At 49.4% G+C, this 24,870-nt stretch overlaps 1 protein-coding gene across 17 annotated transcripts in view; it reads left to right on the forward strand.

Annotated features, from left to right (window-relative positions):
• The window catches only part of LOC119963057 (prominin-1-A-like), a 308,012-nt gene that overhangs the window by 204,160 nt on the left and 78,982 nt on the right, over positions 1–24,870 (forward strand). For all 17 annotated transcript variants that reach the window (XM_038791582.1, XM_038791585.1, XM_038791593.1 and 14 more), the window contains 5 exons: positions 2,181–2,284; positions 3,922–4,000; positions 10,601–10,747; positions 18,082–18,153; positions 21,888–21,980. In XM_038791582.1, coding sequence (XP_038647510.1) covers positions 2,181–2,284; positions 3,922–4,000; positions 10,601–10,747; positions 18,082–18,153; positions 21,888–21,980 — 495 coding nt within the window. The remainder of the gene's footprint in view (positions 1–2,180; positions 2,285–3,921; positions 4,001–10,600; positions 10,748–18,081; positions 18,154–21,887; positions 21,981–24,870) is intronic.

The raw sequence follows: 24,870 nt of genomic DNA on the forward strand, positions 1-24,870 counted from the left end.
GCCGTTGTGAAACCCGGAGAGGTTCACGACGGCGTTGGAGGCCGCTCCTGGCCCCCTATTCTCCCCCCGCCGGGGGGCTAGGAGGGCCGTGCCGTGAATCTCGGCCGCCGGGCCTTGTCGCTGGCGTCAAGGCCCGGCGCGCTGAGAATGACGCGGCCGACGCGCCTAATAACGTCAGCCGCGCATGCGCGGGTTGGCTGCCTCCAACCCGCGCATGCGCGGTTACTGTCTTCCCCTCCGCTGCCCCGCAAGACGTGGCGGCTTGATCTTGCGGGGCGGCGGAGGGGAAAGAGTGCGTCCCATTGAGGAGCCAGCCCGACGATCGGTGGGCACCGATCGCGGGCCAGTCCCCTCCCGAGCACGGTCTTGGTGCTCATTCCCCTCTCCGCCCCCCACAAGGCACAAAACAGCTGCCGGCGCCATGTTCACACCGACAGCGACCAGGTGTGGTTGCCGCCGACGTGAACCGGTCGGGAACGGCAGGCTGCTCAGCCCATCCGAGCGACGTGTCGCATTTTGCGACACGCCATTTTGGGGGGGGGGTGTGGGAGAATCACGGCGGGTGCCAGAGCGGCCCTCCTGCGATTCTCCCACCCGGCGTGGGAGCGGAGAATCGTGCCCCCTATGTCCGCTTCCACAATTTTCTTTCCTACCTATTTTTGTGTCATAGATACATTTAACAACCATACCTACAGCTCTTCATCCAATTCATTGATATAACTTGTAAGACATTCAGGCCCTAGCACTGATTCCTGTGGCATACCACTCGCTACATCCTGCCAACCAGAAACAGACCCATTTATGCCAACTCTCTGTTTCCTGTTATTTAGCCAATCTTCCATCCATGCCAATTTGTTACTCCCTACGCCATGAACATTTATTTTCTGCAATAACCTTTGATATGACACTTTATCAAATGCCTTCTGGAAATCGAAGTATAGTACCTTCTCTGGCCCCCCATTATCCACAGCACATGTGACTCCTTCAAAGTTTAACAAATAAATTGATTAAACTTAATTTCTCTTTCACAAAACCATGTTGAATCTGTCTGATTGCCCTGCAATCTCTTAATAATAGCTTCCAACATATTTCCTAAGACAGATGTTCGGCAAACTGATCTGTACTTTCCTGCTTTCTGTCTCTCTCCCTTTTTGAATAAAGGAGTTACATTTTCTATTTTTCAATTTGCTGGGGACCACCCCAAATCTAGGGAATTTGGGAAATTAAATCCAATGCATCAACTATCTCCCTAACCACATCTTTCAAGATCCTATGAAGTCCATCCGCACCCTGGAATTTGTCAGCCTGCAGCACCAACAATTTGCTGAATACCACTTCCCTAGTGATAGTGATTGTCTGGGTTCCTCCTTCCATTCCATTTCCTGATTTATAGGTATTTATGGAATGTTACATGTATCCTCTATAGTGAGGACTGATGCACAATATCTTTCAATTGATCCACCATTTCTCTACTTTGCAATATCGATCCTCAGATGAATAATAGAATTCTAACAATGCAGACGGAAGCCATTCAGCCCATCGAGTTTGCACCGATCCTCTGAAAGAACACCCTACCGAGGCCCACTCCCTGTATCTATCCCTGTAACCCCATAACCCACCCAATCACATATTTGGACACTAAGGGACAATTTAGCATGGCCAATCCACCTAATCCCGCATCTTTGGACTGTGGGAGGAAACCAGAGCACCTGGAGGAAATCCACGCAGACATGGGGAGAACGTGCAAACTCTACACTGACAGTTACCCAATGTCGGAATCGAACCCAAGTACCTGGTGTGACGAGGCAGCAGTGCTAACCACTGTGCCACCATGCTGCCCCTTTCAGCCATTTTCATATTTAAATATCTATACAAACTCTTACTATCTGTCTTTATATTTCTAGCTACCTTTCACTCGTACTATAATTTTTCCCTCCTTATTAATCTTTTTGTCATCTTCTTGCTGTTTTTTCCAATCTTTTGACCTACCAGCCATCTTTCTGCAATGATACGCTTTTCCTTCAAGTTTGATATTGTCTTTAACGTCTTGACTTTACCACAGAAGATGGTGCCCCTCCTTGGAGTTTTACTTTTTCACTGGAACTTGCGTATTCTGTGTACACAGTGTGGAAAATCATTGATCTTGTATTTGTCTCTAAATCTGTTTTTGCTCTTTTAAGGTTCTGGATACGCCTTATTTGTTGAACTCGCAGTGGAAACACTTTCTTTCTGGACTTCTGCTTTCTGAACACAACTTAAATATCACTTTCCAGAGTGTATACAGGTCAGATACTAAAGTCTAGTATGAACTTGTAATGCCTGTTTCTGAGAAAAAATACTTACTCCCATTTTTCTCTTTACTACCTTTTCTCTAAAAGATGCAGACTTGACTGGAATAAGGATTCAGGTTTATCATCTGATTGTCCTTCATGTGTGAGGTTGGATAGTATGCTTTGGCTGACTAGTGACAGGAAATATTACAACCCTTCCCAATCCTCTCTTAGCACAGCCTCTTTGAAGTTAAGGATTACTAAATAGTGACCAAGAGCGCAATTCCAGATAATTTTCCTTTTTCTTCCATCTACTCAAACCAAGTTTTGAGGGATTCTGAAACTCTTGGCTGTGGATCCCTTTGTTGCTTGAGGATTACTGAATCTGGAAACTGGAAAATCCATTAATAGCACCATTGGCACAGAAAACTATGGGCGCGATTCTCCCAAAACGGGAGAAATCGTAAGGCTGGCATCAAACCCGGGCGGGTTTGACGCCAGCGCGCCCCTTCCCGACCGGGAACCGATTCTGGTCCCCGGTCGGGGCTAGCAGCCCGACGCCGCAAGCTCCGGCATCACGGGCTTAACGAATTTCGGAGTTAGCGCCAGCTGACGCGTCATATGACGTCAGCCGCGCATGCGCGGATTGGAAGACTCCAACCCGCGCATGCGCGGATGACGTCATCGCGTATTTGCGCGAAACCCGCGCATGCGCGGGCCGGGATGCCCCTCAACCGCCCCGCGAATAGATACTGTGGGGCGGCGGAAGGAGAAATAGTGCGCGGGCATCGGGCCCGCTGCCCGCGATCGGTGCCCAACGATCGCGGGCCCATGACACCTTTGGCACGGCCGTGGTACTGCCGTGCCAATCGGTGCCATGGTTATAAAAAGCGAGTTGTTCCCGCCGTTTTTACAAACGGCCAGACCAGGTGTGTTTGCCGTTCGTAAAAACAGCGTAAAGGGCTGGGACTTCGGCCCATCTATCAGCTGTGAATCGCTGCCGGCCGTAAAAAAACGGCGGCAGCGATTCGTGTCGGGAGTTGGGGGGGGGGGGGGAGAATAGCGGGAGGGCGGGAAAAATGTCGGGAAGGCCCACCCGCTATTCTCCGACCCGTCATGGGGGGCGGAGAATCGCGCCCATTGTTTTCTCCAATATCTTCTTGGGATCCTTCAAGCTTTCTGGGGTTGCACCTATCAGCTTCACAGCTGGGATGTGCTTCTGTGTTGAAGGTGTTTTAAAAGTGCAAGTTATTGTTGGATTACTTGGTGTTGGGTAAAGAAAGTATACAATATTCACATGAGGGTAAGTGGACACTTTTGTACTGAATCTAACTATTTATCTGTTAACAGTATTATGATTCCTTGGGACTATTTTGGAAGGGGCACTATTAAAGGCCTCTATCCAATTTGGTTTGCAATGCTATAGCTTTTCTACTCATTCAAGTTTGTATGAAATTGAAGTGAAAATAATAGTTTAGCATTCTTTTAAAATTGAATAGTATATCGGAAATTACCAAGCACAGCTTCATGCAGTTTAGGAGTGATAACTGTTACCCTTGTTATTCAAGAACCATTTTTCTTTGTCATAAATATATATTTTTTAAAAAGCATGAGTCATGAACTCTAAATCAGTTTTTTTAATTTCATACAGCAAATGCCACAAAAATAAAGGACTATATTCGGCTTTCCAGCTACACCATTTATTAGAAGATCATGTAAATCTCAGTGAAGTAAGTAGAAGTTTTGGCATCGCCTCTGTTCAGAATAATAGAAAGATGGGTAGAATCTTGTCCACTTAATCCCTGCTGGGCTGCAGGACCATCCTTGAGATGGGAACCTAATTTCCTAATGGGCAGCTTTGTCAAGGCCCCATCCCAGTGCAGCCCACCTCCGGGCTTCCCAACCATTTAGGGAGGGCATCCAGGTTGGTATGCACCTTCTGTCAAGGGAAGGATTCCTAATGAAAGGGACAATGAAGTGAGTTACCAGGGCTCAGCAGCACATTCATAGAATTTACAGTGCAGAAGGAGGCCATTCAGCCCATCGAGTCTGCACCGGCTCTTGGAAAGAGCACCCTACCTAAGGTCAACACCGCCACCCTATCCCCATAACCCAGTAACCCCACCGAACACTAAGGGCAATTTTGGACACTAAGGACGATTTATCATGGCCAATCCACCTAACCTGCACATCTTTGGACTGTGGGAGGAAACCGGAGCACCCGGAGGAAACCCATGCACACACGGGGAGGATGTGCAGACTCCGCACAGACAGTGACCCAAGCCGGAATTGAACCTGGGACACTGGAGCTGTGAAGCGATTGTGCTATCCACAATGCTACCATGCTGCCCGTGCAAGCACATGAATTGTTGATGCTGAGAAAAGCCTAAGAATAAAGAGACCGGGGAAGTTGCCTATCCCACAAAATTCCCCCCCACCCCCCGCCCCCCCAACCCCAGCCACCCACCACTGCAGCCCCTATTCCTGGAGGTTGTGTTGTGGGATCTGAGAAGCTGTAATGAGGCAGACTTTCCTATTGCTGAAAGTGGGAGAACTTCTGCAAGCAAACAAGCGTGGATAGAAGTGATTGAGGAAGTCAGTAGCAGATGTTTGGTCCCTTCAACCATGAGACAGTGCACCAAGAGGATCCAGAATGTCAGGATGACATGGTAGGTGAGCGGCATAATACATGCTGACTGGCCCATCATTCTCCTGCAGTCGACATGCATTGAGGTTGTACTCGTTCTCCCTGCCAGCGCCTCACATCCCTATTCAAACACTCAACTATACTATTGCTCTCTGTTGCGGTAAAAAAAACCACTCTGAATCAGTGAGCTTTTAAATAATAAGGACTTTAAGCCCATGCTGGAGAGAGGGAACCACCGCCTGCCATGGTGCCTTTCTCAATGATGCAGGGTTTGAAGCACATATTTACCGTTATTTCTACCTTTCATTATGTTTTTGATTAATTTCTTAACAAACCATACTATTCTATCAGCAGATATTTCCATTATCTCATCCCTCAGCCTTGGGTATGGCCTTCAGTTCATTTTATCTCCTCCTTGTCCTGTTCAGCAAAGAAAGTCAGTGAGGTGGGTTAGCCCCCTCTGGAAATTACCCTTTGCCGAGGATCCCATCATGCCTTTGGTATTGGCTAAATTTCCCATCATGCCTAGATAGACCTCTCATAACTACGTTTGGCCGGACGCTCACCATGGAGCGCTGTACAGTAGTTTCCCCCATGAGGTGAATCCTGGCCCAAACCCAAACCATTGCAGTACGTTCATGAGGTACTTCCATTCGACTCTGTCAAAGGCTTTCTCTTCGTCTGGGAGATGATCACTTCTGGGTGGTCATAATCATGCTCAGCAAGCATCTGATGTTTGCCATTTGTTGTCTGTCCTTGACAAAGCCCGTCTGTTATTCCGTGACTATCTCTGGCACGCAACTTTCCAGTCGCCTCGCCAGGGCCTTCACCAGGACTTTGGCATCAGTATTCAGGAGTGAGTTGTATTTATATGACCCACATTCCATCGGATCATTGTCCTTTTTAGGGATCAATGATATCGAGGCCCATATCAATGTGGGCAACTGGGTCTCTCTCAATAGCGAGTCATCAAACATCTGCAGATGCGGGGCCAATACAAATCTTTATAGAGGTCCACCGGGAATCCGACCCGGACTGCACGGAGTTGACGCTCTCCATGACTTTTCCCAGTTCTAGTCGTACTTATAGTCCCTGCTTCTTTTCCTCCCCCACAGCTGGTATGTCCAGCCCATCAAGAAATCACCTCATCTTCGAGTCCCCTCCGGAGGCTCGGAGATGTACGGCTCCCAGTAAAAGGTTGCAAAGGCCTTATTGATTTTATTTGATTCTGTGACCAGTTTATCGTTCCTGTCCTTCTCTTGCGCTATCACCCTTGTGGCTGCTTGCTTTCTCAGCTGCTGAGCCAGCAGGCGGCAGGCCTTGTTTCCATTTTCATAAAAGTTCCCCCGTGTGTGGCGGAGTTGGTCCACTACTTTCCCAGTGAAGAGCAGGTCAAATTCCAGTAGGAGCTTTTTCCTCTCCGCCAGTAGTTCCATGGTCAAGGCGGTTATGAGGGGTGGGGAATAATAGCATACAAGGCACTCAAAGACAGGAAGGAGAGTGTGGCTAGGCAACAACTGATTGACTCCATATTGGAGGTGGATCGGCATGGAGTGTTGCCGGTCCACCTTCCATATGGAGTTGATTGCAGGTTGCAGGTTACATACCCTCGATTGCTTGTCACATTCTCTCGCAAAACGCCTTGTCAGTGAGGAGGGCTGTGTCCAGCCTCCATGGGGGCTACTGGGCCCGCCCTGTCTCCAACCACACATCCACACAGTGTGATGCAGGGTTGGAGATTAGTATTGCAGAGTAATCCACCACCAACACCCTGGAAACACCAATTTACCCACTACAAAGAAGTCAATGCAGGAGTATACTTTGTGGACATGGGAGAAGGAGTACTTCTGCCTGGGGTGTTTGACCCTCCACGGTCTAATCACCCCCTCTCCCCCCCATCTGTTCCACAAAGGCATTCAGTTCCCTTGCCATAGCCAATTGTTTCCCTGATCTTGAACTGGATTTGTCTGTCCTTGGGTCCTGTATGCAGTTGAAGTCTCCTCCCATGATAAGTTGGTGGGAGTCTAGGTGGGGGATTTCTGCCATGGTCTTTTTGATGAATCATCCCAATTGGGCGTATATATATTCACAAGTACTACTGGTGCCCCTTCCACAACACTGCTGACCATTACATCAATGTAAAGGTTGTCTTTTTACTAAACCGTATGGCCACCCCTCTTGTCCTCGTACCATAGCACCCTTGGTAGGCCTGTCCTATCCAGCTCTTTCTTCCCCTCAGTCGGTCCTTCTCCCTCAGGTGGAGCAAGACTATGTCGACCCTCAGGATTTTCAGATGGGCAAAGACACTTTTCACCGGGCCGTTAAGTACCCTCATGTTCTAGGTGACTACTCCTGCGGGGTAAGCCACACTTACCAAGTGAACGTGCACCTGCACACCAGGGTTTCCCTTTGTTTATGGACCATCCAAGATGGCCATAACGTTTTCTTCTTTATTCTGGCCACCTCTAGGTGCGACGTGGTGTAACCAGTATTTAATGCTCCCCCTCTTCCGTCCCCTTACCTAATGCCCAAAGTACATCTGCCCTTGAAGTCCCCCCTACTCTGTAACCCTGTTCCCTTCCCCCACTTTACCCTTCTCTCTCCCTCCCAATTTTGTTGTTTTGTCCCCCCTTCTGCCAGGTGCTCCCTCCCTTATGGACGCCCCGCCCCTTACTTCTGTACACTAGCATACTCGCCAGCGTGGTGGCTCCCCCTTCAAAGCGGCTCCCCCCTGGAAGTAGCTCCCCTACCTTCTGCCCATGTTGTTTCTTCCCCCCCCCCCCACTTCTCGCTTCGGTGGGCCTCTGCATTCGCTGCCACCCCTCTCTCCGCCCCGCAGGTTGTGCAAGTGTTCAGTCCAAAGAATGAAGAAACATTGTTAATGGTCCATATATGTCCACTATTGCTGTCTACCCAGCCCAGTTTTCTGGATGGACCCATCTGTATCCTCCAGCATGTTAAAATAATGTTCCTTATTGCCGTATGTTACCCACAGTCTTGATGTGTACAACATTCTGAACCGCACCTTGTTTTTGAATAAAGCTGCCTTGGCCTCGTTGAACTCAGCCCGACATTTGGCCAGGTTGGTCCCAACGTCCTGATCGATGTGGATTGTATGGCCTTCCCATCTACAGGATCGCGAGCTTCTCGCCCAGTTCAGAATTTGCTCCCTATCTTGGTATTCATGGAGTTTTGCAATAATGGCCCGTTGAGGTTCTCCCACTTTGGGCCTTTGCTGGAGTGACCAGTGGGCCCGATCTACCTCTGGGTGCTTGGGGAAGCTCCCCCCCCCCCCCCCCTACACACACACACTAGCTTTCCAATCATCTGCGCGATGTACTCCGTTTGGTTTCTGCCCTCTGTGCCCTTGGGCAGCTCGACAATCCTTAGATTCTGGCAGTGAGACCTGTTCTCCTGATCTTCCACTTTCCCCTTGAATGCTCTCTGGATTGTTACCAATCTTGCAACTTCTGCTTTGAGCGAGGCGATATGGTCGCTCTGGTCGGTGGCCGCTTTCTCCAGTTCCCGCACTGTCATAGAATTGTAGAATCCCTGCAAAGCAGAAGGAGGCTATTTGGCCTATTGAGTCTGCACGGACCCTCTGAAAGAGCACCCTACTTAGGCCCACTCCCCCGCCCTATCCCTGCAATCCCAAAACCCCAATTAACCTGCACTTCCCTGGACACTAAGGAGCAAATTTATCATGGCCAATCCACCTAATCTGCACGTCATTGGACTGTGGGAGGAAACCGGACACCCGGAGGAAACCCACGCAGACACGGCGTAAGTGTAATCTCCACACAGTCAGTCACCAAGGCCGGCGTTGAACCCAGGTCCCTGATGCTAACCACTGGGCCACCATACTGCCCTATCACCTCCTGGGTCTCCAATCTCTGCTCTATTCTTTCCAGCACCTCTTTACAGGGGACCAACATGATTTCTATTGCCGACCTCATGGCCGACATGAGGTCCTTCTTGATGCAGTCCCTTTGTTTTTGGAGCACTTGTGTAAGGAGCTCCATCCACTGCCCTGTCGGTGGATGGGCCGGCGTTCATGTTGTCGATCCCACTCGGTCTGCCATGCCCTGCTCCGCTTCGCTCCGCGTGTCTGATGTCTGGATCTTCCTCTCCTGGCTTTCACTGCTCTTACTGTTTTTCCAGCTCCATGTCTGGTTTGAGGGCATTTCATCGGGTGGTTGTTAATTCAGGGTGAAGGTGGTTCTATTTCTGTTGTTTTGGTGTCCGATTTACGGGTTAAAAGGGTCTAAATTGAAGTTCCCACGGAAAGCCACCTTTCGTGCGACTGCTCAGCACATCTCCATCATCGGAAATCGACTAATGTGAAATCTAAGGAAATCTGCCATCCTTACCCATTCTGGGCTATATAATTCCAGATCCACAGCAGCATTGTTGACTCTGAAATGCCCTCTGAAATGGTCTAGCAAGCCACTCAATTGAAGGGCAATGAGGGATGGTCAATAAATGCTGCCCAGCCAGCGATGTCCCATCAATGAATAGAAAAATGGATATCTTTAATTTTCCAGTATCTATCTGGAAAAGGAGGATTTGAAAACAGTTTTCACAGTTTGTCTTAGAGAAAGCATTTTTAAGTGAATTTTAAACTGTAATTTCTCTCACTTTATTACCCTTGACTCAGCATTTATTTACTTGAGAGTTACAATAGCTGCAACAACAGGCCTCAGATTTCGACACTTGGTGAAGCAAACTGTTCCTATCAACATAATTAAACCCGTTTCAATTTCAAAATGCCCAATTCTATTGTTGACATTCATGTTGACCATTTGGTTTTAAATGTGGATTTGTAAGAAACACATGGGCCTGGGTTTTAACTCCCCTGGCGGCAGAGAGGTGTCTCTGGTTGTGGTGTGAATTCCGTGGTGGGATTCCCTTTTATTTTTAATTTGGGGTTCCTTATTTTGTTTTTTTCTTATTTACCTTATTTACCCGAGGTTGTTCGCAGAATGAGCCCACCTTGCCAGCATGATGTCGTGCGGCCCGCCACTTCACTTTTGGGGAGAAAAAAGTGCTTAACAATACGGTGGAAAAACCCAGCAAGGCAGCTGGTGGGCTGCCTTCTGCTTTTCTCGCCAGAGGCACTGGAAAGAAGAAATCGGAAAATTCTGCCCAATGAATTCTTTTAAAAGAAATTGGGGGGGGGGGGGAATAGCTCAATTTAACGGGCCAGAATAATAGAGCCAGGGAATAGGAATGTTTGAATTGTTCCACAGAGAACCAGCTTGGGTACAATAGGCTGAGTGGCCACCTTTTGTGCTGTTGTGGCTCTATGTATAGTGACACTCAACTGACATCTACGACCAGGAAATAGAAACAGCAGTAGTCCTAGAAATCCTCAAAGATCAGTATAACAGGGTTTGAATTTAGAATGGCTCATCATTTCAAAAAAAGACAATCCTTCTCAAAAATGTAATTGCTTGATTACATGCTAAAAGTAATGATAATGCATTGATTTACACTATGTTCAAGTTGCAGCAGTTTGAGAGATGAAATGATCACCTAGAAAAAGCAAGCATAGTGTACACAGCCATTGGTTTTGTGACCATGGCTTTTTAATAGTGTGAATTTTGTATGTAAATAGAACAATTATGGGATCTGCAAAAGTTGTTCAAATGCATATTTTATGACGATGGTGATTATTTTTCAGCCTGGTACTTACCTGACTGACAAATTCGCAAACATTCATGTGAATTTAAGTAACATAGTAATATTGGATGAGGAGGCAAAAGAGGGTCTTCGTAACTTCACGAACACTGGCATTGACCAAATTAATTTCACTGCCTACATCATTGAGGTAATACTTTATTCTTTTTACTTTTCTAGGTGAAAAAACAAATCCCAGCTGGAAAATATTGCTTGATTTGAATTGCGGCAATTTTAAATAAAATCTCTATAATTATGCTATTTTAAAACTATAAAGCACTCCAGCTCATGAATTGTCAGTGATATTGTTATTCAAATTAATTACAGTTGGAGCTGATGGCGCCATTAGCTTTTTAAAAATAATATTAAAACGCCATAATCTATCGAATTGAATGTTTGAAAATGAATTAATTATAGGCATTCATCTTACCAATACGGGTTTAGTTAGATTTTTCCATTCTTGTATCTGTCCAATTCAGATACTTTGACCAGTGTATTAATCAAAAGTTTTACCCAAATGCCCTTATTTGCAAAATGAATAAAGAACAAAACAGGTTCACAGTTTAACGCAATTTTATACACAATTCTTTTTTTTTTAAATTTAGAGTACCCAATTATTTTTTCTCCAATTAAGGGGAAATTTAGCATGGCCAATCCACCTAACCTGTACATCTTTGGATTGTGGGGGTGAAACCCATGCAAGCATGGCGAGAATGTGCAAACTCCACACGGACAGTGCCACATGCCGCCTCACAATTCTCTCATTCAACGAAGTATGATTCAAACTCACAGCTGAGCATTACATTTTACCTGCACTTAGTGAAGGAGGCTGGCTAGGTTACGATTACTCAATGTCTTCTCTAGGCTTCTGATGTACCATCAATTGGACTCGAGACACAATGAAGATCCAAACTGTGGCTTTAATCAGCTAGTTGTTAGCCCGGTGGTCGACTACAGAGAAAGGCCGACCGCCGGGAACTCTGGGTACTTATACCCCACCATGGAGGCGGGGTCTACTTGCCTCTCGACCAATTGGTGAGCAGTCACATGACTAGTCCCAGTCAATCAGATGAGAGGCACGTGACCAGCCAGAGCCAATGGGAAACCCATGCTCTGCACCAATGGCAGTGCTCACATTCATACCACCACATTCACCCCTTGTGGAGAAAGAAGGCGGGGGGGGGGGGGGGGTCCGAGGACTGGTGGTATGAGCAGTGAAAATCGAGAAAGGTGGGCTGCCCACTGGCTCGTGGCAAAAAAAACAATACTACTACTACTAACTTAAGGTGCAACTGAATAACAACAAAGTCCAAAATAAATGTCCCATGGTCGCATTAGATGGGCATGATCAGCCTGTCGGGTGCCCGTGGTGTTCTGGAGGACCGTCGCAGTGGAGCCGGTGACGTCGGGCTGATGGTCGTCCTTGCCTCCGGGAGCGTCGGTCGTAGATGTGTCTCCGTACCCCGGGCCGGTGGTGGAGACGCTGTAATTGGGGGAGAGGGGGCATGTGTGCTGGGTCGTGGGGGCACGGGGGTGCTGGGGGAATTGGGGTTGGGGGGGGAGGTGTTGATGTTGGGGGAGAAGGCCGCATGCCGGCGGATGCCAGGTCCCGAAGCGAGACAATATCCTGCCGACCGACGGGATACTCCACGTACGCATACTGTGAGTTGGCGTGGAGTAACTGGACTCGCTCAACCAACGGGTCGCACTTGTGCACCCGCACATGCTTCGTCGCCCGTCGCCGGGGCTGGCCGAAAGGCCTTCGCCGGTTCGCGCATGCGCCGGTGGTGACGTCAGCGGCAGCTGCCGCTGACGTCACCACCGGCGCATGCGTGCTGGGGGATTCTCTTCTGCCTCCGCCATGGCGGAGGCCGTGGCGGCGGCGGAAGAGAAAGAGTGTCCCCACGGCACTGGCCCGCCCACCAATCGGTGGGCCCCGATCGCGAGCCTGGCCACCGTGGGGGCACCCCCCGGGGTCCGATCGCCCCGCGCCCCCCCCCCCCCCAGGACCCCGGGGGCCCGCTCGCGCCGCCGATCCTGCCACCACCAGAGGTGGTTCAAACCTCGGCGGCGGGAGAGGCCTCCCAGCGGTGGGACTTCGGCCCATCGCGGGCCGGAGATTCGCCGCAGGGGCTCGCCACGCAGGGTCGGAGAATCGCCCGGGGCCGCCGAAAATCCCGCCCCCGCCGTGGCAGAAATTCTCCGCCACCCGGGAATTGGCGGGGGCGGGATTTTCGGCGGCCCCGGGCAATTCTCCGACCCTGCGTGGGGTCGGAGAATTTCACCCATGGTGTCCGGGGCCCAAGATGACGGCGCCCGTGGGAACCTCTTGGCGGCTGAGGGCAGTGTCAGTGGCGTCTGAGGGCCGGTCGGGGCAGCCGGGAGCGAGGATCAGGAGGACCGTGGGGCCGTTGCGGGGGCCGGGAGGCGGACCGGAGAGGTCGGTGCGCGGCGCTGGGCCCTAGGGGGGCTCGGGGAGCGATCCGCGGTCACTGCGCGGAACAGCAGCGACCGACTTGGTCTGGCAGACCACCACGTAGTGGCCCTTCTTCCTACAGCTCTTACACAGAGCGGAGCGGGCCGGGCAGCGTGGGCGGGGGTGCTTGGTGAGGCCACAAAAATAGCAGCGGGGCCCCGCTTGTTTGTTGGAGCGACCCACAGCGCAGGCCTGGGGGGGATCGGGGTCAGCGAAGGACGGGGGGTGGCGCATGCCATGAAGTCCAGGGGTTGCTGCGCAGCCGGGCAGGCTGCAAGGGTCCGTGCCTCAGCTAGACTGAGGGCGTTCTTTTCCAGCAGTCATTGGCAGATAGAGGGGGATTGCATGCCAGCAACTAATTAAAAGTTCCATGTGCTCAGTCGCCGAAACTTGGAGACAGGCGCACATTCTCCCTAGAGCTGTGAGGGCCTGGTAAAACTCGTCGAGTGACTCACCAGGGAACTGTTGTCTAGTTTTTTTTTAATAAATCTAGATTACCCAATTATTTCTTCCAATTAAGGGGCAATTTAGTTTGGCCAATCCACCTACTCTGCACATTTTTGGGTTGTGGGGGCGAAACCCACGCAGACACGGGGAGAATGTGCAAACTCCACAGGGACAGTGACCCAGAGCCGGGATCGAACCTGGGACCTCAGCGCCGTGAGGCAGCTGTGCTAACCACTAGGCCACCGTGCTGCCCAACTGTTGTCAAGTTGTCAGGAGATGCCGTGCGTATACTTCGTTGACCAGCCGGAGAAAATGTCCTTTGAGAATCTCCATGGCTGCATCATAATCGCTTTCGTCCTCAATCATTGAATATACCGCCGTGCCCACGCATGAGTGGAGGATGTGGAGTTTCTGCTGCTTGGTGGGCTTCCTGGCTGCAGTTGTCAGGTAACTGTTGAAACACGCCTGCCAGTGTTTAAAGATTGCAGACGCATTTGAGACATGCGGGCTGGTGCGGAGGCAGTCAGGCTTGATGCGTAGCTCCATTCCAAAATTCTAGCTGATTAAATTGATGTACCATCAATTGGACTCGAGACACGATGAAGATCCAAACTGTGGCTTTAATCAGCTAGTTGTTAGCCCGGCGGTCGAGTACAGAGAAAGGCCGACCGCCGGGAACGCTGGGTACTTATACCCCACCTCAGAGGCGGGGTCTACTTGCCTCTCGACCAATTGGTGAGCAGTCACATGACTAGTCCCAGCCAATCGGATGAGAGACACATGACCAGCCAGAGCCAATGGGAAACCCATGCTCTGCACCAATGGCAGTGCTCACATTCATACCACCACAGCTTCAAACCCCAGGGTCCCTTCTTCTTGCGATGGTTGTGCCTGGGGGACTCCCAGGTTATCGCTGAGGACCTGTTCCAATGTTACTTCCTTTTACTGGTCTGCTAGCATAGAGCCATAGTTATACGCCCATTGTCCTCTGAAACACCCTCGTCTGACCAGCCATCAGCACATTATGGATTCTGATGGCTTCTTGTGTTTGTCCTTCATCCTGCTGCATCTGTAAACTTTGTCCTGTTGATCCCTGTGTCTGGAAGTTCGTTACATATTCATAGCATAATCTTGTTCTTTTGTGTGAATGATTACCGAGGTGAATGGGTAATCACAAAGTCCATATAGCAATAATGAGTTTATGTGTTGACTTGAGTGCTCTTGCAAGTGGCTTGTATCAATTCCAGCCAGGGTCTCATGCAACAGTTTCTGTTCCTGGCCACGTGCCTTGTCAGCCTGACTACACCATGTTGCAGGAAGTTGTCTATTAAACATGGAAGGAGTGCTTTGTCACTAGTGTAAATAATGCCTCCAAATATGAAATTCACACCCCATGTGGCCGTTCACCCCTGATCGCTGCCGGTGGGAACTCTGCGCGAAGGGTCAGGGGGGCGGCCTGTGGGGCGGGGAAAAGCACTCCTTCACTGGGGGGGGGGGGGGGCATCCGATGGGGTCTGGCCCGTGATCGGGGCACACCGATTGGCGGGCCGGCCTCCCACCCCCCCCCCCCCCCCCCCCCCCCCCCCCCCCCTCCCCCAGGGTTGCGCATTCCTTTGATTCCTCATCTATCTTGGTTTTTTACCATATCCTCCCTCTTCTTTTTCCTCTCGTTCCCATTTTCTTATTTTACTCCTCGTTGCTGGCCTCGAACTGCCCCCAAGTGTCCAGGAAGCCTTCCTCTGACCCTCGGGTGGCGTACTTAATCTTCTCCAGGTGGAGAAATTCTGAGACGTCAGCGAGTCAGTCTGCAGCTGTGGGCGGTGCTGCCGATCGCCAGCCGAGCAGGATTCTCCGGCGTGCGATTAGGGAAGCGAAAGCGAGGGCGTTGGCCCCCTTCCCCATGTGTAGCTCTGGCTGCTCCGATACCCCGAAGATTGCCACTATTGGGCATGGCTTCACCCTCACCCCCACAACCTTGGACATTGCCTCGGAGAAGGCTGTCCAGAACCCGGCAAGTTTGGGCAGGCGCAAAACATGTGGGCGTGGTTGGCCGGGCCCCTCTGGCACCGCTCATATTTGTCCTCCACCTCAGGGAAGAACCTGCTCATTTGGGTTCTGGTCAAGTGCACTCTGTGCACCACTTTGAGCTGCATTAGGCTGAGCCTTGCGCAGGAGGAGGTAGAGTTGGCCCTGCTCAGTGCTTCGCTCCAGATTCCCCACCCAACCTCTATCCCCAGCCCATCCTCCCATTTTTGTCTGGTCCTGTCCAGTGGTGTCCGAGCTCTGTCCAGTAACTGTCCGTATATTTTCCCACATAGTCCCCCTTCCTAGCTGCTTGTGCCAGTCAGGTCCTCTAATTGTGTAGTTTCTAGGGCCCCAGGGTATCCTATTCTCTGATTCCCAACACACATACAACGCCCCCCCCCCCGGGCCTGCTTTGTTGCACGGCCGGCCCTTGAACCCCGACGCCATGTTAGTTCGGGGCCGGCGTGCTGAAGAAGTCCCCCGCACATGCGCAGGTTGGCGCGGCCCAACTGCGCATACGCGGGTTGGCGCAGCGCCCATTTGCTGCCGGGAAGAGAGGCTGCAGTCTCGTGAACCTCTCCAGCGTCATGCTGGTCCCCTGTGGGGGACAGAATCGGTAGTCCCCGTAACCGTTTTGCGCCGTCATGAAACGCGACAGCATTCACGACGGTGCGAACACTTCGTCTCCATTTTGGAGAATCGCCCCCATAGTCTCTCTGCTAAATTGAATCATTTGACCATAGATGGAGGAGAACTGTACAGAAAAAGCATTTGGTGGTTACTGTAGCGTAAACTATAATTTGCTCTTGTCATTGTATGAAACAGGAATATCATTTTTAGAGAAGGATATTTTCAATGAAACGTCAGCTGAGTGAATGTCCAATAAGCTTATCATTACTTTTACTTTCCTTATGTAATTAAAATTCTGCTTTCAATCATTCTTGGATTAAATTCCGATGCTGTGCATTCTGGTGAGCTCTGAACTTTTGTGAAACTGATTTTAAAAGCAGGGGCTGGTTTCTCCATTTTGGGAGACTAAGGCCGGGTGCCCCGCGCTGGCTTCCCCATTCTCCGGCGCCCGTGGGATTCCCGCCGTGCCGGTAGGGGACCGTTGATAGCGCCGCCCCCCTCTCCCCCCCTCCCCCGCCCCCAGCGATTCTCCGGGCCCCGATGGGCTGAGTGGCCGACGTGTTTGGCTGAGTCCCGCCGCCGTGGGTTACTCAGGTCCCACATGGCGGGACCTGGAAGGTGAGTGTGCGGGAGCCGTCCTGGAGGGGGGTGCGGGGGGATCCGACCCTGGAGGGAGCCCCCATGGTGATCTGGCCTGCGATCAGGGCCTATCGAACGGCGGGCGGGCTTGTTCCGTGAGGACCTATTTTACTCCGCATCGGGCCCCTGTAAGGCTCCACCATATTGCCCAGGGGCCGGCGCGGAGAAGGGAACCCCCACACATGCACGGAAATCCGCCGGCCTTTCCGCACATGTATAAACTCGTGCGGGCCGTTCCGCGCCGGCTGGAGCTGCTGGGACCACTCTGGCGCCAACCTAGCCCCCTAGGAAGGGGAGCATTCCCCATTATTGGGGACCGTTGATGCCGGAGTGGTTGGCGCCGCTTTTCACACCAGCGTGGGGATATAGCCCCATTATTGGAGAATGCTGCCCTAAGTCCCCACGTCAGCGTGAAAACAGTGATATTTTACGCCAGGAAGCTTGCGCAAAACGGCCACCGATTCCCTGCTCCGGAGAGGGGGGGGGTTGCTAGAAGCCAGGCAGCGTAGAACTCCCAGCTCTACCTCCAATACGACCCAGAGCATTGTTGGGTCCGTGGCCATGCATGCGCACGAAAGCGACCAGCAGCGGCCGCGCCTTGCTTCACGGCGGATGCGGACCGTGGACCCGGACCTCAAAAATAGTCCCACTCTTCGGCCGGCACGTGCACCCCGGACTGCCCCCCCCGTCCCCCAAAGTGCTCCCAGCCCTGAATTGTGCCCCCGCTGCCCGCGGATCAGCCCTCCCCTGACTGTGGCGCCGCTGGACTGAGTCCGCAGCTGCCACGCTGAGTTCTCGATGGGTGAGGGCACACGTGTCCCACGCCATTGGGAATTTGGCAGGTCAGGGGCGGCGCATTGCGGGTCGTGCCTCAGGCAATGGCCCAAGGCCAAGGGGGTGGAGCATTGCAAAAGCGGCGCTGACCCCGATTCTGTCGTCATCGGTGAATTCTCCGCCCCGTCGCCGAATGCGATTTCGGGGATCGGAGAATCCAGCCCCAGTTATCTAGTTCAGAAAAGCACTGATTTTCCCCACTAGAATGAAACATGCTTTGGCACCTGTGACCTAAACTTACTGGAACAGAATTCCAGAATAGGTTGTACTTCTTTCAATTGGAAGGCGTATAAAATTTGAGAAATTATTATATATAATTTATGGTATAACTGGCTGACAAGTAGACATCATGGTAAGTAGACATTGTTTTTCTGCAAATATGCATTTTAGCACTAGCCAATAAATTCACTTCACTGTTTATTTCTCATTTTCAGCTCAAGAAAAGTGTGACTATGGTCAATCTTCACACATTTGCAAATGATCTAGAGGCAAAAGCAAATGCATTGGTAAGTTTTGAGCTTAGAAGCTGGACACTAATGCGACTAGGTCAAGACTGAGGGAGGGAGAGAGAGAGTCATACAGGCAGGCACAAAGAGAGAGGCACTCTCTTGTCCTTGCATACTGTATTGACAAAGACACATTTGCAGATTCTTGTGATTTATTTATTTGATGCTATTACTAATAACTTCAAATTCATTGTGATGTAATGAATATAATTTCTTCAATCCGTTGATCAAAAATGCTTTGTTCCATCTAAATTTTTCAGAATTTGTGCAAGGAAGTTTTTCCATACGAATACTTGCTCTTTAGTTAGTGGGGAAACTACATTTTGTAGAGTAATCAATCAATATGAGGTTACTGTGGGGCTGAACCAGAAGTACTGCCTTTTTCTGGTCCGAAGCTAAGCTTCAGTTCTTAATTGAAGTAGAAGCTTGTGGATTCTTAAATAAAGATTCTAAAAGTTAATACTGCGCTACGAAGCTAAGTGTAATCCTGATTAGGTGGGACAACTATACCAACACTTCCTGAAAGGTTGCTTCCATGGTAATCCCCGGTGGTGATATTTGATTACTTAAGGTTTCTGTAAGCTGTGAATTGTGGTCGCAAAATAATCAGCCATTGAGAAAAAGAGATAATAGCATGTAGGTCTCTTTGCCACAGCTGCCCTTATAATTGTCAATTTTTCACCCCTCTTCTCTTCTGAAAGTAGCAACTTGGACTGAGTAGGGAACAGTTGCTCTCCCAATATATTGAGGGTATTAGCCTGGACAAGCTGATCAACCTAGGCAGTTATCACAGCACCACTCTGATATTTGGCATCCGGGTCCACACGGTTACTGGCTAACAACAACAGGCTAAAACCCTGACTGTCAGTTTTTACTTCAAATTCTCCACTTAGCATATTAATGTCAGTTGAGAACGATTATTAGAACACACGCTGCGATCAGTTAACTGCAGCTGCCTGAAGGTTGAATCTTTTTCTGCTCTCTGTGATTTAGTGCTGTGGTATATGATATTTGGTTTCATGCCCGCTCTCCTTTAGGAGATAAATCCAAAATTACAGGGAACACTAACATTGATTTCTACTTTTTCTGTAAATAGTTATATTTTATTTATATAAATGTTATAAGCAAGTATTTATATGTAAATAGTGAGTACAGATGTGCAAGGGTACTGAGGATGGTGACAAGGAAAAGTGCTTTGTCCTCTGGATAGTTGACTCATCAAAGTTATATTTGGCCTAAAATTTTCCTTAATGTAGCCATTCTACACTTGATGATTTAAAAGCCCCTCAAAGTATTAATATCTAAAATGGCAATGTTATCATTTTGAGCGAGAGTTATATGGTCTGAGACTTGCTTTATGCTTATACATATGTGCTAAATAATATTGTTTAATGTTTCCCTTGCCTGAGCACACCAGGCTTAACTTGCTCGAAGGTTCCCCCTGCCCTGGCTCCAAACTTGAATCTTTCTCTCATTTCTCGAATTTCATCATCCCTCTCCAAGCTCATCCTGTTCATGAGACCTACCTCTTGCTCCCTCAACTCGATTCCCATTAAATTGCTGACCACTGAATTAACCTCCTGGTCCCCCTGTTAGCTGATGTTATTAGTGGATCTCTTGCTTCAGATATTAGCTGTCTTTTCTTTAAGTCTCCTGCTATCATTCCTGTCCTCAAAGAATACAAACCCTCTTTTTATGCAAGCTACCACTCCATCTCTGACCTCCCTTTCCTTCCAAGTCCTTGAATGTGTTGTTGCCTGCCGGATCTGTGCCCATCATTCCCAAGAGTCTGTTTGAATTTCTCCAATTGGGTATTGGCCCCTGTTGTAATACTAAAATGGCTCTTAGCGAAACCACAAGTGACAACCGATGTGAGTGACAAAAACAAGGTATCCTTCCTTGTCCCTCTCAACCTGTCTGCCACCTTTGACACAGCTGACTGCTCCACCTCCTCCAATACCTCTCCATTGATGTCCAGCTGACTGGGACTGTTATTACTTAGTTCCACTCTCATCTATTTAATCATAGACAGAGACTTGCTAACAATATCTTCTCTTCCCATTCCCACACTATTTCCTGTGTCCCCCTAGGATCTATCCTCGGCCACCTCCTATTTCTTGTCAAATGCTGTCCTCGGTGATATCATCCAAAAACACACCAGTTTCCACATTGATAACATCCAGCTTTACTTCACCATCATAACTCTTGACCCCCATCCCCCGACTCTAAATTGCTGGATTGCTTGTCCGACATCTAGCACTGGATGAGCAAATATTTCTTCTAATTAAGTAATGGGGAAGACTGAAGACATTGTCTTCAGTATTCACCACTAACTCTCTTCCCTCGCTACAGACCCCATCCTTCTCCCAGACAACTGGCAGAGTCTGAACCAGACTGTTCATTACCTTATGTCATGAATTCATCTCCCATGTCTTAACCCGGATCAACCCGGAATTGGAGCACATCTGGTGTTGGCGGGAATGGCGGGGTCCTGGGGGGGGGGATCGGAACCCGGTGCCTCCACGGTGGCTGGCCCGCGATCGGGGCCCACCAATCGGCGGGTGGGCCAGTGCCGTGGGGGCACTCTTTTTCTTCTGCCGCCGCCACGGCCTCCACCATGGCGGAGGCGGAAGAGACCCCCCTACCGCGCATGCACCGGTGGTGACGTCAGTGGCCGCTGACGCACCGGCGCATGAGCGAACAGGCGAAGGCCTTTCGGCCAGCCCCGATGCCGGGCGGCGGGCGTCAAAGGCCGTTGGTGCCGGTTTTGGCGTCAGTCAGCGTGCCGCCAACCACTCCGGCGCGGGCCTAGCCCCTAAAGGTGCGGAGAATTCCACACCTTTGGGGAGGCCCGACGCCGGAGTGGTTGGCGCCACTCCGCAACGCCGGGACCCCCCGCCCCGCCGGGTAGGGGAGAATCCTGGCCCTGATGTGTATTAATGCCATGACACTTGACACCATTCAGTCCTGTCCTTTTATCCAACTGGTGGTAAATGAATGGCAGTAGTTTCAGAGGAAATTTAAAATCCATTTATAATCTGGAATGCATCATCTGGAAATGTGGGACAGTTTCAGGAGTAACTTTTCAAAAGTTAATTGGGTAAATATTTGAAAATAAAAATTAGTACAAGACAATGGGGAAGAGCGGGGGGGGGGGGAGGTAATGGCTCGTTCATCCGTTGACAAAGTCAAATTGAGTCAATTCTTTCAATGCTCTATGATTCCAAACTTGATGAAATTAATTGTATATTGAAATTACAATTATTCTGATACTATCAGCTTCTTGGTTTTTTTGTGAAGGTCAAGGGTCAGATCAAGCTCAAGGTGAGGTGCAATGTCTTTTGTCAGTTTGGATTAGATTTAATTTGAATGGATTTTTAAAGCGAGCAATGAGATGGGTTTGTAACTTGAAAAATGGAGGAATCCTGTTGTTGGAATACTACTCGGACATCCACTTCTGGTCATCCAACCAGTATTCTGTCTGGATCTTGTGACCTTTGTAAATTGGTGCTTGCAACTTACAAGTACCAGCCTGTCCAAAAGATTGAAAACTTAAAATCATAAATTTACAGAAAAGCATTGTTGCAAATATTTGACAGTACCTGCATATATTTTGAATGTCATGTAAATGCATTCAGTACTACATTGGAAAGCATACTTGGTACAGAAGATTTGTTCATGATTATGGACCTTTCAGTGGTTGACTGTCTGAATATAATGTGCAAAACTTTCAGCCTGCAGGAGCCCTAGCGAATGCATTAAGAGGCCATACAAACAGTGTCCGGGAAATCTACAAGCAGCAAGTTATAACACTAGAACAAACTGCGGTAAGAAATGTGCAGATAAATATTTTATTTGCGTCAACACTTTGAGCTTCTGCTATGCAGATGTGTTATACCTTGTTTGAAACTATGAGTGATGTTTATTGAAGGTGATAGGAGTCTTGAGCCCAGATTGGGTAGCCAGTGAGAGTCCTGTGTTGCTTCTTTTAAGAAGGGTCTCACTGCTTTAAGTACCTCTCAGCCACTTAACCCAACAGCAGTGGACCTTTCCCGGGATCAAGGCCCTTCGGGGAAGTTGTCCCATCAGCCGGGACCTGCCATTTAAATCGGGGGACAGCAGTTCTTTGAACAGCAGCTGCATTGGAGAGGCAGGGTCTGTTGCCAGTAAGGCCACCTGTGGCCTAGTATCATCACCGTATCGCAATCTACAGGTGTGTGATGGTCGGAGGGGGTTCGTAGGAAAGGGTGGGTAAGAAGAATCTACAGCAAGGACAGAGAGGGTTAGATCTCCATGGGCTTCCCCCATTCCTGACGGCAGATTGCTTAATCAGGCATCGTGTGCCTTTAAATGAGAGATTTCCCCGGGATCCCTAAGGCAACTCTGCATGAATTTATTTGTTGTTCCCCCTGTCCACTGCTGGGTTATTACCAATGGTGATTGGGTAAGACCCTCAAGTGGACATTAAGGTGGCTGGGGGGAAGGCACCAGGGTTCCATCTCCACCCATTCAAAAACAGACCATTGTAAATAGGCTATAATTTCACTGTTTAATAATTTAAAGCAAAAATACCCCTTGGTACCCTGAAAATGCCAACCTGGTCCTGCCAGGGTGCCAAGGCAGTGTCAGAGTACTTCCCTGTCCTGTCCCCGACTACCTGAGACTCATTGGCCTCCATATCCCTCACGTTGATGGAGGCCAGTCATGATTTCCGCAGGCTTCACAGGGGAGGAGAATCCCGGAAGCCAGGAGACTCTGGCTAAAAGCCGGCAATGTATATTTAAATTATATTAAATTCTCATTAAAATATGCGAGTCTGGTTGCCGCACAGCAAGGGCGTGAACCAAATTGTGTCTGGGGCTGCGGACTGGGAGCATTGTGCTCTGTTTGGTGCTGAGTGCGAACTCCGTGTAGGGGATCTCTCACTAGTGCCCAGGAATAGCGGGAGGTGTGCTGGGCGCAATGTTGGAGGGGGGAGAATCTACTTCAGTGGCTCTTAAGTTGTCCCAGAGAGCAATTAAATTTGATCTTGAGATTATTGCAGTCTAAAAAAAATCTATGGGCACGATTTAATGGAAAGGTTTCTAAGTGGGGTAGCGAGTAAGAAATGCCACGAGCTCCCCGATGTATGGCCCAGCGAGGCCGTCACTGGTATAAAATGTTAATTGGCCCACTTAACGATGCCTCACGAGATTCACGCTGCAAATCATGGTTCGCTGACTAATTCGCCCAGGACTGCACTCACCAGTCCTTTGCTAACAAGTGACAGCAGTATTTAAAAATCAAAGAACAAAGAACATTACAGCATATAAACTGGCCCTTCAACCCTCCAAGCCTGCGCCAACCATGGTACCTACCTAAACTAAAACCATACACACTTACGGAGTCTGTATCCTTCCATTCCCATATATTTGTCTAGATGCCTCTTAAATGCCGCTATCATACCTGCACCCACCACCTCCCCAGGCAGCATGTTCCATATATTTACCACCCTCTGCTTAAAAACTTGCCTCGCACATCAGTTCTAAACTTTTCCCCACGCACTTTAAACCTATGTCCCCTGTACTTAACTCTCTATCCTAGGAAAGAGCATCTGACTATCCAATTTGTCCATGCCACTCATAATTTTGTAGACCTCTATCAGGTCACCTCTCAACCTCTGTCGTTCCAGTGAGAACAGACCGAGTTTATCTAACCTCTCCTCATAGCTAATGCCCTCCGTACCAGGCAACATCCTAGTAAACAGCTTCTGTATCCTCTCCAAAGCATCCACATCCTTCTGGTAGTGTGGCGACTAGAATTGTACACAGTATTCCAAATGAGGCCTAACTAAGGTACTTTTCAGCTGCAACATTTTTTGCCAATTTTTATATTCAATGCCTTGACCAATGAAGGCTAGCATGCCGTATGCCTTTTTGACCACCTTATCCATATTCGTTGCCACTTTCAGTGATCGGTGGGCATGCACGCCCAGATCTCTCTGCCTGTCAGTACTCGCAAGAGTTCTACCATTTATTGTGTAATTCCTACTTGCATTGGACCTTCCAAGGTGCATTACCACACACTTGTCCGGATTAAACTCCAGCTGCCATTTATCCGCCCACGACTCCAACCAGTTTATATCCTATTGTATCCTCTGACAATCCTCTTCACATCCGCAACTCCACCCTTCACAAAACCATGCATGTGAGTGAATCCTTGGGCTGGATTCTCCGTTGGCGGGATGCTCCATTTTGCTGGCAGTCTGTGGGTTTCCCAATGGCGTGGGGCTACCCCACAATGGGAAACTCCATTGGATCACCGGCGTAATGGAGCATCCCGCTGGCAGGGTGAAACAGAAATGTGGTGTGGCGGGGCGGAGAATCCAGCCCTTATCTCTAAGAATCTTTTTCCATAATTTCCCTACCACTGACGTAAGGTTCACCGGCCTATAATTTCTTGGATTATCCCTGCTGCACCGATTAAACAATGGAACAACATTGGCTACTCTCCAGTCCTCTGGAACTTCACCTGTAGCCAATGAGGATACAAAGATTACTGTCAAGGTCCCAACAATTTCCTCTCTTGCCTCCTCAGTATTCTGGAGTAGATCCCATCAGGCACTAGGGACTTATCTACTTTAATGCTTTTTAAGATGCCCAACACGTCTTTATTGATATCAACATAACTCAAAATATCTACACACTGTATACCCTGTACTCTTATCTACCAAGTCCT

The sequence above is a fragment of the Scyliorhinus canicula genome, chromosome 3, assembly GCF_902713615.1.
Source record: "Scyliorhinus canicula chromosome 3, sScyCan1.1, whole genome shotgun sequence".
Classification (NCBI taxonomy): domain Eukaryota; kingdom Metazoa; phylum Chordata; class Chondrichthyes; order Carcharhiniformes; family Scyliorhinidae; genus Scyliorhinus; species Scyliorhinus canicula.